Source organism: Tasmannia lanceolata, unplaced genomic scaffold (genome assembly GCF_043159265.1).
Source record: "Tasmannia lanceolata isolate RefF3 unplaced genomic scaffold, GAP_Taslan_0.1 ptg000002l, whole genome shotgun sequence".
Taxonomy (NCBI): domain Eukaryota; kingdom Viridiplantae; phylum Streptophyta; class Magnoliopsida; order Canellales; family Winteraceae; genus Tasmannia; species Tasmannia lanceolata.
In genome coordinates, this window is record NW_027518679.1 from 58,032,814 (window position 1) to 58,048,368 (window position 15,555).

General features: G+C 39.2%; 1 protein-coding gene across 2 annotated transcripts; it reads left to right on the top strand.

Moving 5' to 3' along the window:
- The first annotated feature begins 3,838 nt into the window (after positions 1 to 3,838).
- Positions 3,839 to 15,198, top strand: LOC143881310 (serine/threonine-protein kinase PBL34-like). Of its 2 annotated transcripts, none has more exons than XM_077384306.1 (6): positions 3,839 to 4,579; positions 6,278 to 6,615; positions 6,729 to 6,864; positions 12,847 to 12,986; positions 13,222 to 13,345; positions 14,373 to 15,198. In XM_077384306.1, the coding sequence occupies exons 1-6, from the start codon at positions 4,399 to 4,401 to the stop codon at positions 14,870 to 14,872; spliced, it is 1,419 nt and encodes a 472-aa protein (XP_077240421.1). In that variant the 5' UTR covers positions 3,839 to 4,398; the 3' UTR covers positions 14,873 to 15,198. The 2 variants fall into 2 exon arrangements, with proteins under 2 accessions (XP_077240421.1, XP_077240431.1); XM_077384316.1 differs by having other exon boundaries at positions 3,847 to 4,579; positions 12,850 to 12,986.
- Positions 15,199 to 15,555: the final 357 nt, after the last annotated feature.

The window sequence follows — 15,555 nt, forward strand, 5'->3', positions numbered from 1 at the left end:
TGTACAGCCTATTCAACTCTTTCTACTCCATTGGGTTGTTTTGATCTCCGAGTATGATATCTCCATTCGCTCTTTGATTGGTTTTATTTTTTATGACGTTTCAACATATTGATATCAGAATTCTCATGACCTGGTAATTGTGCTGAATTAGATCTGCCAATTAGAGTTTATATTAATTCTTGGGGGGAGTGTTCGTTCATTTCGGAGCTCTCGGGTCGTGGCTATGACGGAATGTATCTTGAGCCAACCCCCTCCCTTCCTGTCTTAGAGTCTTCGCATGTTAAGGGATTTCTTCCTCTTTAGAGTCAGTCATAGAAAGTTTAAGAGTCTGTCCTACCATCCTAGGGTTTAGGAGTTCGTCCTCCCCTTGTAGAGTTTAGGATTTTGTCCTATCTCTTCATAAAGTTTAGGATTCCGTCATTCCATCTTTCAGAGTCAGTCTTCAGCATAGGAGTCAGTCCTTCAATCTTTCAGGAGTCTGTCCTATCATCATAGGGGTTAGGAGTCGGTCCATCATCTCATCCAATCATGTGATTTTTATCCACTCTTGCAAGGTATAAGATGCTGTCCAACCCTTGCAGAGTCGTGATTCTGTCCAGTTCCCCCGCAAAGCATAGGATGCTATCCAACCTTTGCGGGGTATCAGGAATTTGTCTTACCCTTATGATGATAGGATTCTGTCCTCTTGTGTCAAAAACATAAAAAACATTTGAAAAATCAAAAATCTCAAAAATCTTGAGTCATTAGGAGAGTAGTTAGGAATTCTGGTCCGAACTACGGATGGCTTGATCCCTAGCTGAGGGATACGTAGGCAGCTCAGGTATGCAGCAGGCATTCTGAGTTTAGTCACCATTTTTTACAAATATTTCTCACTATCTGGTCCGAACTACGGATGGCTTGATCCCTAGCTGAGGGGTACGTAGGCAGCTCGGGCTTGCAGCTGTCATCTCGAGTTCAGTCACAGCTTTCACAACTTCAAAAACTTCTATAAGCTTCAAAACCTTTCAAACCTTCCAAAACTACAAAAATTCTTCAAAATAACCTTACCAACAATTTTCAAAAGATCTTCCTATAGAGTTAGGAGTCTGTCCTAGGTGTTTGGGGTGTCTTAGAGATAGGAGTCTGTCCTGTTTGTGTTGATATGCCGAGTCTTGTCGTGTGAGTGTCCTCAGAGTTAGGAGGCCTCGAGTTGTGGTCGGTTAGGCACTTAGTCGAGCCGATGACTAGACTAGAATGCACTTAGATAGCCCATGGTTTTCCTTATGACACACAGCCTAGTCACACATAGGGTGTAGGGCCTACCTGCATTAGTTAGAGCATATAGGGAGTCCTAAAAATTACCATTCACTTGAACTTAAGTAATGGCGCAAGAAGCTTTAAAAACTAGTTAGGTCTAGTTGATCGAGTCTATGATAGCGGTCCTAGAGGGTTAGGCACGTAGTTTAGCATAGGTCGCCGAACTACGTTGACTCTGATTCTTTCCGAGGTCGGGATACGTAGTGCAGCCAGGATGGATGGCCATCTTGGTCCGAGTCAAGTATCACCTTAGAGTTTAGGGTTTGTCGTGTTGAGTCATGGGTTGTGCTGTATGTTTTGCTATGTTTTCTTACTTTCATGTACATATCCTATATCTTTAGCTATAGCATGCGTGTGTTTGTCCACCAAAACTTAGACACCAATCAGGCCTGACACTCATAACCTAGCTATTCTTAGGTGGCATGCCTTTCATTTTCTTTTGTGTATGCTTATTCATCTCCGACACATGCATGATTAGCTAGACGTTATCTCGGGGGTATTCGTTCCCATTTCGCATGATTTTCGCCCAAAACTCTTCAAAGTTAATAATAAATGGCATAAGAGACCAGGTGCTTGCACTTGGGCGAATTGGGGGCGCCTAACCCCTTCCCCATTCGTTATCAGGCATGGATCTTTTTTATATCTCTGGTTATCTGTTGCGACAAAGCACAGCATGGGATCAAGGGCCTACTTCCTTGGATGGCGACTCTTTCTTTGTTTAAGGTACGCCTCGAATCCGGACTAGTCCCCGAATCGAGAGGTATCTCACTTTGCATCACCACTCATGCTGTAAAGGGCACTCTTTCGAGAGTTCCTTGGTGGAGCTCTCCTTCACGTGGATAATCCTGAGACTCGTTAGGGGGCTCGTCCCCCCGCCTCTCTCGGATCGGGGTCCACACTTATATAGAGCACATACAAGATAAACATAGAAAGAAATAAATATAACCAAGGCAAGAAATAATTCTAGAAATCCTACCTACTAAGATTAGCCTAATTGCTAATTTAAGTTAGCTACCTAATCTAGCCAGGTTACCCCATTCAACCCACTTGCCTAATCTAGCACCATGTTGATCCAACGGTGTGAATTCAACATAATCTGATTGTGAGATCCGCCTTAGAAACTCTGTTTAGTTGTTGAAATCTGAGAAACAAAGATATGAAATGGATTATAGAAAGAGGCGTGAGGACGCGAGAAAAATGAGAGAGTAGGAGGATATTTTCGTAATTTTACAAAAGCTCACTTACTGTTTAGCATTAGTCCGTATTAAAAATTATAATCGGGTGTTCCTAGTGATAAAGGGGGCCAATATATCAATTCCCTTTTGGAATTGTAAGAATAACATATGGGGTTGGCACGTTGGCTGGCGTCATGGGTTTGCGCCCTACTGACATGAGTTCGACTTCTCCGGACCTTACCCGATGCGCATGGGCATCCGTAGGGATTAGTCCTGCCCTAGAAATTAAAAATGGGGTAGGGATACCCTATGTCAAAAAAAAAAAAAAAAAAAAAAAGCTCTCAAGATTTGATGGGTTAGAGCAATTATGAAAGCACAGTTGTGCGGGTAGCATTTCCCTTTGGAAATTGTAATATTTTTGACAGCCGGTTAAATAATAAAATACAAGGTGAAAGCTCTCATTAGACTATTAAAAATGAAAAGACAACGTGAGTTTGTATAATTATCAAAGTACAATAATAATATTAGTAGCCTCCGTTAATAATATAACAATTGCATAAGCTCAGCTTGTCTTTTCCATTTTAATCGGCATCTGAGAGCTTTTGGGAAACCTTTATAACCTTTGACAGTTGCTTAAATAACAAAAGACAAGATGAGTTAGTGCAATTATCAAAACATGGTAGTGCAATAAAGAAGAAATCCTAGAAAGAGGAGGTTGATGTTTGGAACATGCCGGCCAGTGTCGCTCTCATTAGCCTATTAAAAATGAAAAGACAACGTGAGTTTGTATAATTATCAAAGTACAATAATATCAATATTAGTAGCCTTCGTTAATAATATAACAATTGCATAAACTCAGCTTGCCTTTTCCATTTTAATCGGCATATGAGAGCTTTTGGGAAACCTTTATAACCTTTGACAGTTGCTTAAATAACAAAAGACAAGATGAGTTAGTGCAATTATCAAAACATGGTAGTTGCAATAAAGAAGAAATCCTGGAAAGAGGAGGTTGATGTTTGGAATATGCCGGCCCGTGTCGCTTTCATTAGCCTATTAAAAATAAAAAGACAATGTGAGTTTGTATAATTATCAAAGTACAATGATATCAATATTAGTAGCCTTCGTTAATAATATAACAACTGCATAAACTCAGCTTGTCTTTTCCATTTTAATCGGCATCTGAGAGCTTTTGGGGAAACCTTTATAACCTTTGACAGTTGCTTAAATAACAAAAGACACGATGAGTTAGTGCAATTATCAAAACATGGTAGTGCAATAAAGAAGAAATCCTGGAAAGAGGAGGTTGATGTTTGGAACATGCCGGTCAGTGTCGGAAGCCCAAACCGACCCGGTTTGGCTAAATTCCTCCTGACATCCATCTGCCCGTATCCCACTGCCCGAGCTGCCCGTTTTTTTCCACTTGAACCTTTTCTCAAGTATCTTGCGTTTTTCCACGTTCTTTGTTCCTCCTTCTTAATCAGCTATCCTTTTTTTCTTCCCATCATTTTAACTATGCATAATTCAAGGCTGTTCCTCTCTTCAAGTGTTGGCTCTGTATTTGTGGGTTTTGAAGAAAAAACCTTCTGGTTTTGTTCTTTTTTTTTCCCCTTTTCTGAGGAGTCATTTTTCTGGGGTTTATGGTGATTTTGGTTTCTGAGTATTTGGCAGTTTGGGATTTTTGAGGCAGATCTTGGGCAAAGGAGGGTCTTTGGGCATATTTGGGTTGGTGGGATTGTTTGATTTTTTTGGGTACTTTGTGGGTTTCATAGAGATTTGGGGTTGTAAGGCTGATTCTGTGGCATTGGTAAAAGAGGGTTTTCTATTGATTTATTGGGCTTTTAGAGTGGTTTTTTGTTCTGGGTATTTGGTGGGTTGAGGGATTTTTGGATTTGGGGAAATGGGCTTTTGATTGAAAAAGGTATTGAAAATGGGGTTAGGTCCTGATGCTATTCAGGTGGAGACATTGGAGGATAATTTGAGAGGGAAGAAGAAGAAAGATGGGGAAGTAGAGGAGACTGGGTGCTGGATTAAGTTCAGATTTATGGGGAGTTGTATCCCTTCAAGATCCAAAGTGGATAGCTCTATAAGTGGCACCAGTACTAATTATGGTGAGTTTTTTTTTTTTTTTTATTTGTTGAAGTCCTCTATATTCTTTCTGATTATTGTTTCTCCATGTACATTGCTTTTATTGCTTGTTTTTACTGGGCAATCATTATAAGTTCTGGTGTTTTATTACATAAATATGCTCCATGGAAGTTACTTTGTTTACATGGTAGTGGTTGTGTTATATTGGGATTTTTAGATGTAACTTTACTCTTATTTTTGGTCAAATACTTAAGTACACTGAGTTTCACAAAGATGTATTCTCGAGGCTTCAAACATCTGAGCAGGAGTCTGTTCTTTGTAATAAATGACCACGAAACTAAGATGATGGTGCACCTGAATCTTGGGTTAGATGTTTGATCAGTTACTTGGGCTGTGTTTCATGTGAAAGTGCCTGTTGGGATTGCTCCAGATTGATCTTTCCCTGATAACTTGGAAAGGGCAGCAAACTAGTGAACTTTTCTAGAAGATAATGCTCTAGAGCTTTGGAAACCTAGGCCCCTCTGACCAATTTAATGAAACTGTGATTTGTGCATGCAGTTCGAAATCTGCTTTCTTAGGGGCAAAACGCCGTTGCTTCATGCTCTTTGTGCTAAGAAAGCATTGATGATTGATGCACTTCATGCTAAGAAAGCATGCTGCAACATGGTAGCAAGATAGAGTGAGGGGAGCATTGAAATATCTGTCATGATAACACCAAGTTGATTCGCTGGGAAGCATTGAAATGGCTATCTTGGTATTGATTGAATTAACAATACTAATTTACTTACTATTTAAAGGTTTAAAATTTGATATTTATGAAGAACAGCATTCCATACCATTCTGAGATGTTTTGGTTGTCCTCCATGTGTTTTCAATCTGAACCGTGTGTTTTCAGCCATGAGGAAGACCAAAATGGTCTTCCATACCATTTTGAGATATTTTCTATGATTTGTGGACATGGACACGAATGCCACATATCGACACAGACATGAAGTGTCAGACACGGCAAACTCTCAAAGTTTAGAAACAGGGACACGGCTAAAATAGAATGTACATTTAATCATGATTTGTGGACACAGATTCGTTTGCCGAGTTTCGACATAGATACGAGGTATCTGACATGGAAACCCCCAAAAATCTAGAAATAGTGGCACACTCATACACGTAGATACATATAAAGTTACTGACACTTCTAGCAGTACACTTCAAAAGTGTCTAAAAGAGTGTTGACACGGGTGTCATGTCGGACACGACTCGACACGTGTGTCTACAATAAATTCAAAGCGTGGCCCAATCATAAGATCGGTCTTCCTCCATGTGGTTTCTATCTGAAATATGGCAATTTTCCCTGGTTTTAGTCTTTGCTTGTTATTGTTTATTTAGTGTTCGAAGAGTGATGCTTCTCTTTGGAAACAAATTAATCCAGTATACTTTTTAGCATGATCGTGCAAGGTTTTTATTTTATTATTATTATTTCTAATCTATCTGTTTAAATGTGGTAGGTTTTCTGTTTAATCCTTGCTGTTCTAGTCTTCTTCTTTTTTTGTAGCTGTAGTTTCCACCTTGATTTGCTGCTTATGCCTGTTAGGAGTTATAGCCTTAATTTCTTGGATGCCTTTACTAGTAGTAGAATTGCGCTAATGGAGTCCGAAGGTGAGAATATCTGCTATCCTTGTCTGATAACTATCCATATAAACATGTTTGTTATGTTCCTGGTCCAGCGGAAAGTAAATCTACGAACGATGCAAGCAGAGACCAACCCACTGCCCCCGTTTTCTCCTCCACAAACGCTAGTAATGAAGAAAGTAATCCATCCACACCCAAAGTAAGTGAAGAGCTGAAAGTTGCCTCTCAGCTGCGGAAATTCACCTTCAATGAACTTAAATCTGCAACAAGGAATTTCAGGCCAGAGAGTCTTCTTGGTGAGGGTGGCTTTGGTTGTGTTTTCAAGGGATGGATTGAGGAGAATGGAACTGCTCCAGTCAAACCTGGCACTGGGCTTACTGTTGCAGTTAAAACACTCAACCATGATGGACTTCAGGGGCATAAAGAGTGGCTGGTACGAGATTCTTCTTTTAAGATTTAAGACAAATTAACTGATACTGATTTTACTTTATCTTCTCAAATCAAGCATGGAGAACAGAGGCTCTTATATCTTTGCCCATTTTGCAGGCAGAAGTCAATTTTCTTGGTGACCTCCTCCATCCTAATTTAGTTAAGTTAGTTGGCTACTGCATTGAAGATGATCAAAGGTTGCTAGTATATGAGTTTATGCCTCGAGGGAGTTTGGAAAACCACCTCTTCCGAAGTATGTAACTGCTTATTTTTTGATATCTTTCAAACGATTTGATGCATCTTGGTGTCCTGAACAGTTTAAATTTTAGGTTTTCTAATGTTCATGAATTAAATCTAAAAAAAGTTACCCATTGTCAAATACTTAGTTTGGAAAAGAGGAAGGACCACTTAGTACTTTCCTTCATTAAGTTACTAGTAACATAGTATTCACTCTATATCATGATTCAAAATCTCAGCAATTCCATACTGACACTGGCAAGATGTGTCACTTTTGTAAGAAACTAATATGATATAGGTGAGAAAATGGTTTAATCTTTTCTCTCATCTACCCCCTTAAGTGATAATATGTCTTTTTATCATTATTGCATCTTACACATCATTATTTGACTCTCCATTGGGAAGGACTCTAAGTCCCTCTCGTTTTTTTCTGAATGGGAAATATTTATTAAAAGGGGTGAAGCTCACCAACCGAGAAGGTAAAAACAAGCCACACCAAAGGAAAAATAGACTCTGAGTTCCCCCTTTCAGCATCTCTCTTCTTTTCCTTCAATCTACATAACTTCAAGGCTTTGTCGTGGTATCAGAGTGAGGTTGCACACTGGATATTTGAATCGTTCATCCATTCCTCTTTAAGTTACGTTCTTTTGTGCTAGGTATATTTGTCTCTATTTTTATCATTAAACCTTCTCTTTCTTTTCATTTTTCTGATTTATTTTTGGTTCATAATCGCTTTTTATTTATCCTCTTTTTTCCAATTGCATTTATTTTTTTATGGGAAACATTACTGTCATCATTATTTTCATCTCTGTTTCTTTAATTTTCCTCTCTCTCACTCTCTCTCTCTCTCTATATAATTATATATATCTCAAAAGCTCGAGCTCTTTTTTTTTATCCCCTCACAATTGAATTTTCTCATTTTTTTCTTAGCTGGGATAGCAAGAATATGATGGGAATATGACAACCCATTGATCGTAATCAATACGCTATGAGGATTAGAGACATACTGAGATTTTATGGAGTCAATGAAAGTGAATTTCTTGAGCGTTAGAGATGTATTTATGGCAGCATAATCCGGGCGATGACCAAATGATTTACATTACCAGGACAAATTTGGTCCGACATGTCTTAGAGTGGTGGCTAACATTGAAGCAGTAACGCCGTGTAATGAGAAAATTACCTATCATTTGTTGGTGCGACATGAGAGATCTATTTTTATAAAAGTTTGCCCCGAAGACTTTTCAAGAAGAATGATTCGAGAGGAGAAAGTTAAAGCTCGTACGATAAAATTATCTGCTTGCTTGAAGATCCAGAAAACATGGTGAATGTACCTGGCCAAGCAAGTGTATGAGAAACAAATCGCGTCAGCCATCCATATCCAGGCTTATGTGCGAGGATTAATAGCGTAGAAACTAATCACCGTCAAACGATAGGTCAATTCTAGAGTCAATTCCAACAATGCATATCTCGTTCACGTTATGTAAGGATTCAGAAAGCGGCCACCATCCTTCAGAATTGGTTCCGTCAGACAGTTGTTGTGAATATTATATGTGGATCAAGAGGGGAACAAATGTTATTAAACAAGCCTGGAAGAGTCGAATGATTCGACCTAGTCAGCATGAGCTTCAGACCACGACAACAAAATCATCGGTCTTAGTATTTGGATACCTACCAAACTTTTATTCCTTAATTAATAGCACACGAGTGAGCATCTACACATCTAAGGAAATAGAAGAATTGATATTTTTTTTGCCTGAGTGGTCACAGTACAAGGAGTACATTGAAGGTAGACATTGTGATCACATTACTTCAAACCGACTACACAATTGCCCACATCTTCTTGTGCGTTGGAAATAGTTAGTTCGCTAGAAGGGCCAACTGTTTGCTGATTGTGCAAGGATCAGAGCCGATAAACTCTCATCCGTCGTGCCAATCATTATATTTGGTGGCGTCGAATTTTTTTAGGCGAAATATGATGGGGACCATCCTTAGTCTCATATGCTAATTTTTAAGTGTCTTTTAGGTATTTTTTAAGTCCCTGAAGTTATAGGAGGGGTACCATGGTCTTTTCCCATCAAAATCACTTAAGTTTTTTGAGTTTGAGTTACGAGTGTTTTAAATAGGCCCCATACATGTATTACGAAAATTTTAAGTTATCAAGTCATTAGAGGGTATTTTAGTCCAAAGTATTAGGTTTTTGTTTAGGATTTTAAAACTTTTTAGTTCTCTTTCTTTTCTTATATGTGTGTGTTGCCTCAGGGCATTTTTCTGGAATGCTATGAAATGAAATGAATAAAGATTTTAAGTCTCACTCTTGTGGATGCAATGCATTTTGAAGTGTGATTCTTCATATTATGTTAGTTTTCTATCTCTAAATTCTTCTTTTACTCTCTTTTCTTTCTTTCTTTATCATCTCCTTCTCTTTTCTCACTTTTCTCACCCTTCCCGGTTGGGTTTTTAAACTGCTCTCTCTCTCTCTCTCTCTCTCTCTCTCTCTCTCTCTCTCTCTCTCTCTCTCTCTCTCTCTCTCTCTCTCTCATCTTGGCTGTCCTGGATTCACATCACATATCCTATAGATAATTCCATTCGATGAATATGTTTCATGAATAGTCCCGAATTTCCCTTGCGATACCCAGGAACATGTTGGCACTAACTTGCAGTTCCACAGAGTTCTACGACCATGTCATGATTTGATAGTCTGAACAAAGCCAGTCATCGTACTCATGATCCATTATCCATTATTAGTGGACAATTAGTAGTTTAAAGCTTTAATTTTCCTCCTGCGCCTGAGGAAACTTTTACTGATTGGACCCACAAGAGGTAATCTGTCCTATCAAGATTCACTGAAGTCAATTGGATTTTGGGTGGCTCCATAATTGTAGGCACTTTCTGCCATGGGACAAAAGATGAGGAAGTGCAATGGGAGCAGCTAGTAACGCCGCAAGAACAACAAGATTCAAATGGGACAACACACAATGCCTGTAAACAGAAGCCTCAACACGGAACAAGAGTCAGTACTAGGTCCAAGGATCCACAATGGATTAGTTCACAACTGGACGAGCAGCAGGTATCAATCGGCACAACATACCACTCTTGTTAGCAATCATGACAGGACAGAACAACAGTCTGCACAAGGTACAACGATCCACAATGGATCATTTCACAACCAAAAGAAGAGTAGGAGCTAACAAGCACATCACTCCTCAAATTTCAGCAATAATTACCAAATGGAACAGCAGTCCATGCGAGGCATAGTGACCCACAATGCACCACTTCACAAAGTGTGCCAAACAAGACCAACGGTCCACAGAAAGAGAAGCAATCCATAGCCATGATTTTAAATGTCCATTGAAACTGACAAGAAACAGCCCAAATGTTTCCATTTCCATCCCCACCGAAATGCATTTCGAAACTAAAACTGTAAGTATATTAGTGGTATACTTATCCATATGTGTTACATTATTATATTTGTTGGGGTTCCACGCAAAAGCAAATAGTGCCACATCGGTAAAGTGATGGGCATGGGGCTGGGGCTGGGGCTGGGTTATGAGGGAATGGGCACCCTCCCTCTAACAGCTAGCTTTTAGGCGTGAGTTCTAGCTGGTTTGATTCCCCTATAACTGGTATCAGAGCGAGGGCGTGGTAACTCCCGGGAAGATCTCAGTAACCCCGGTGTGCCTCCGAGGACGGTAGAATTCCCTCGGAGAAGATCTCGTGGTTCCCATGTAGCCGCTGCGTGGAGGGGCGAGATGGTTCACGTTGCTTCCGCGTGGAAGGGGAGATTGTTGGGGTTCCACACAAAAGCAAATAGTCCCACATCGGTAAAGTGATGGGATGGGGCTGGGTTATAAGGGAATGGGCACCCTCTCTCGAACAGCTAGCTTTTAGGGGTGAGTTCTACCCGGTTTGATTCCCTACAATATTTATATGAATTGCATGTAAAATGTTGTTTATGTATTATGTATAAATATTTATATGAATTACTTGCAAAATGTGGCATGTATGGAATTGTCAGGCTTGCACAACACATGTTACTGGGTATTTGATTCTGTTAAACTATTATGGATGGTTGTTGTGATCAAGACCGAAATGTTTCCATTTCCATTTCTGTGGTGACCGAAATTTGAAACCTTTGTCATAGCACGGCACAACAATCCATACTGAATCACAACAGCCCACAAGGAGGGTGTGAAATGTTCTTCGTAAAGAGTCCATGTATATTTGTATACCAGTTCACAAACCATCCTTGCTAATGAGATTAAAACAATAATTGTATTCGGGGTTTTGTTAACGAGGTGCATTGAAAATGTAAATGTACACATTGTTTGAGAAAAAAGACTCAAAAGCCATGTAAATTTATTGTAAATTTACATTTTCAATGCACCTTAACGAGTGCCCCTGGGGCACTCGTTAACAAACCCTTGTATTTAAAGTAAATCATCCTCCTTTAATTAGCACAAAGGATGAAGGATGTTCACTAAATGACAAGGATTACAAAAGCACCCATGAGTGATATGGGTGTTTTAATTGTATGAATTAGTGCAGGAAGAATGTTGAATAGGGATAATGAAGGTATAGGGGTTCAAATATGGTATAAGGTGGTGATTTGGAACTCCTAGGGATGTTAGGCTTGGGGATTAGGGTTCTATTATGGCTAGGTTTGCAAAGGGGGTAGAGGTTGGGGGTTATGTTTTAGATGAAGAGTGAGTGAGCCATATAGTATTTTCGAATGGGAAGGATGGAGATGTGAATTGCAAATTGGATTTTAATGGGGAAAAACTAGAGTTAAGCTTTTAGGGTGTATGAGAAGGGTTGGGATTTTTGAATTTTGAAGACAAACCTTTGGGTTTGGATGATTTTGGGTGTTTGAATGGTTGGAGGTGAACTTTAGGGATTCGAATGGAAGAGATGGTGAAATTAGGAGTTTTGAATAGTGGGATTAGGGATTTTGAATGGGAAAAGATGGGGATTTAGATTGGTTGGAGTATTCAAATGGGAAATTATGGGTATTTAGGGTTAGGTCTCAACGACTTCGTAAGTGGAAAAGGGAACCTTGGTGTAGGATGTGGTGAAGGTCCCAATGATTCTCTAAGCAAAGAAGGTAAGTTCCTTGATGCATGACTTGGATAGCGGAGACGACAAGAAAGGAGGAGAATAGAGAAGAAAAATAAAAAAGAGAAGAGCCTTCTTTCTTGAATTCATGATCATATTGCTTTGATACCATGTTAAGATGAAGAGCAATCACCATCACAATGAACATCTACATGTAATGATAGTAGTAGAAGAAGAAAGAATGAACGAAAAGGAGAGGAGAAATTTTGTGTGAGTTGAATTTCCAACCCTATGAAGTATGAACATATTATATATATATATATATATATATATATATATAATGTTCTCTTAAACAAAATTATAAAAGGTGCCACGACGGACATCCAATGACGGGCCCCATTAAAAGTACATAATGACTAAAACAATTCGTGTAAGTGAGTGGGCCCAATCTAAAAGAACTCTTCAACAGTTTTCTTGCTGTTGGAATGAAGCCAGTGTTTTCATGCCCCCACGCACCCACACACACACACACACAGCTCAAATGGTGTAGCGAAGTGCAATCATTGTCAAATTTCCGAGGCCAATCCCTTGCTTTTTCAATATAGTGCTGATGAGCCTAAAGATTGATGCATATCAACACTTGTTCTTGTTAAGTATCGCTAATCAACAGCACATGCTCCAAAAGATAGATATTATTACTCATAAATTTTTCTTTTCATGATGCAATTTATATTCCATACTATTTTCTTTCCTTTTTTGCGTTGGCACCTTGTTTTGGGGTAGCAATTATCTGCAGCCTTGTCATCCAATTCTTGTTCATACGTGGCAGGATCAGTTGTGGCAGCCTCTTCAATTGTTTTTTTAAATGCCTTCTTTGCACTTCGACATTTTTTCTTGCATTCTACCGATATTTAATGTGCTCTGGTAACAACCATGTTATACGCAGAAGGGTCCCTGCCTCTTCCGTGGTCCATTAGAATGAAAATTGCACTTGGAGCTGCAAAGGGCCTTGCTTTTCTTCATGAGGAAGCTGAAAGACCCGTGATTTATCGTGATTTTAAAACGTCCAATATCCTGCTAGATGCGGTATGGCACTACAACCATGGATTTAAATTTCGGTTTCGGTCCCTACCAAAACCGATTTTTTTTTTTCAAATTTTGATCATTTTGGCCGAAATCTGAAATTTTCAGCTTTAGGTCCTTTGGCCGAAATTTTTAGATTTCTGTCCTTTGGCCGAAATGTAAAACAATGACTATAACTATGGCTAACAAAGTCATATTTTTTCCCATGTTACTCAATCTCTGAAACATGCTCTTCCAGGAATATAATGCTAAGCTCTCTGATTTCGGACTTGCTAAAGATGGTCCTGAGGGTGATAAAACTCATGTTTCCACGCGAGTAATGGGAACATATGGCTATGCAGCTCCAGAGTATGTTATGACAGGTGAGTTTATAATTATGTTCAAATTTCAAAGTTTTAGACCGGGCTAAAACTTTGAAATTTGAACAAGCAAGCAGAATACATTGTACGGTGATTTTCTAGCTTTCTGCCTCTGTATTTGTAGTATAAGGATTTCTTGTGCAGCTTTGTCAAGACTCAAGACTAAAATATGATTGATAAATTTCTATAGGTAGTCTATCTTTTGCACTTGTAGTTCAAGAAAATAGTCCATGAATTGTAGATTGTGAACTATATGAATATTGTGTCCTTGTTCTTTTCACGTTAGACAGTTGAATAGTATATCGTCTTTGTTTAACAACTGGATTTCAACGATTTATATTCTTTCAGTAGCTACAAGCTATTACTGAAGTAGTGCTAGAGCTGTTGATTGAGTACCAGTCGTCCATTGAAGCATCACTTTATCGTGTCGAATTCTTCTAGAAAACAATTTATCAGAAACTATTACTGTGACTTTCATGTTTCCAGTAAAATGAACTATGAAACATATTGAAGTAACCCAATTATTTACAAATTCTCTCTTGAAGATCCATCAAAAGAATATTAAGTGCAGTCGGCTAAATGCGTTCTTCATCAAACAAAGGAGAAAACACTGTTAAGATTGGAATTAATAAGAGATTTGCTTGGGACCATAGCAGAAGGCATTTTACGGAACAGCTGTTGCATGAGAGTGCTGCCACATAGGCTCAGATTTTTTAACTTCAAACAAGCCATGAACACATAAAAGCACATAGGCAGGTGTATGTGATGGATGGATGTCAAGTTGGCATTCTTTACATTGCTAGTAATGAAAAGGAAAAAATTCTCCATGTTTTTTATGTGGAGGAGCTGGGTTACATATGAAAAGGAAATGAAACCTATGATTAACCAATTTGACAATCTAACATTATACTGGCTTTCTCTATTTTCTTATTTGTAGAAATGGTGTGGTGATGCATTACAATCCTTAAACTTTTAAAGTGGACTTTTCTTTGGAGCTCTGAATTCTTATTCTTATCCAATTTTGCATCAGGACATCTGACATCAAAGAGCGATGTCTACAGCTTTGGGGTAGTCCTACTTGAAATGCTGACCGGCCGCAGATCCATGGACAAAAGCCGGCCCAATGGAGAGCACAACCTGGTGGAATGGGCACGATCCCATCTCGGGGAAAGGAGACGCTTTTATAGGCTCATAGATCCCCGTCTCGAGGGCCAGTTTTCGATCAAAGGTGCGCAAAAGGCTGCTCAGCTGGCACACCACTGTCTTAGCAGGGACCCAAAAGCTAGACCGCCGATGAGCGAAGTTGTGGAAGCCCTCAAGCCTCTTCTGAACCTCAAGGACATGGCTAGCTCCTCTTACTACTTTCAGAGCATGCAAGCAGAGCGAGCTGGGGCCAACCCCAACAACTTAAATGGGAGAAATGGCATGAAAACCATAGCAAGAAATGGACAACCAATGAGGAGCCTCTCAAATGGTTCATATGCTTCTCCATACCACCAATCTCCGAGACCCAACGGTAAACAACCATGACGTGGGAATGATGTCCATCTTTTCTAAGACCAGACAAATGCAGATGGGAAGTATGTGGACTTGTGGGGGTGTGGTGTTTTTTGAAGTGCTGAGAAGTTTGATGGGCTTCAATGGAGATGGTTGATAGAGGGGAAGTTGTTGCCATTCTATCTTATAATTTATTGAAAATTTAACTGTGAAGGACAAACTTGATGACCCATGATCTTGCTTTCTTTTGTCTTGTTCTTTTCTTTTTTTTCTTTTTCTTTTTCTCTTTCTGAAAATAGTCTTTGTTAGAATGACTAAAGGAGATCAACAGGTAAATCTGATTTTGTTTGTTGGGAGCATTAACAGTTGTTCAAGTGTCATTTGCAGTGTTCGTTCCGTGCTTTGAAGGTCCATATATGGTTTTGAGGGCATCTATAGACTGTTTCCGCGTCAAGTAATTATAGATTGCAATGTCATTAGATTAGAATCGCTAATACAGATTGAGATTAATTTTTTATACTAATACTGGTAATGAGTGGAGTGGAGAGGAATATATGGTTTGTTTCAGTTGCAGTAAGAAAAAACCAAGACGAATGAGAGTTCCCATTCAATGATAGGTGTCTGAGAATAGAGCCCTTGGCAGGAAATATGGTACTTAGATTTTTTGACAACTAGATATGGAGACTAAAAAAACAATTCTAGATCAGTTCTCATGT

Coding starts and splice junctions, on each gene's coding strand:
- LOC143881310 (XM_077384306.1), top strand. CDS start 4,399: ATGGGGTTAGGTCCTGATGCTATTCAGGTGGAGACATTGGAGGATAAT. Junction 4,580..6,277: donor TGGCACCAGTACTAATTATG/GTGAGTTTTTTT, acceptor TTCCTGGTCCAG/CGGAAAGTAAATCTACGAAC. Junction 12,987..13,221: donor CCAATATCCTGCTAGATGCG/GTATGGCACTAC, acceptor ATGCTCTTCCAG/GAATATAATGCTAAGCTCTC.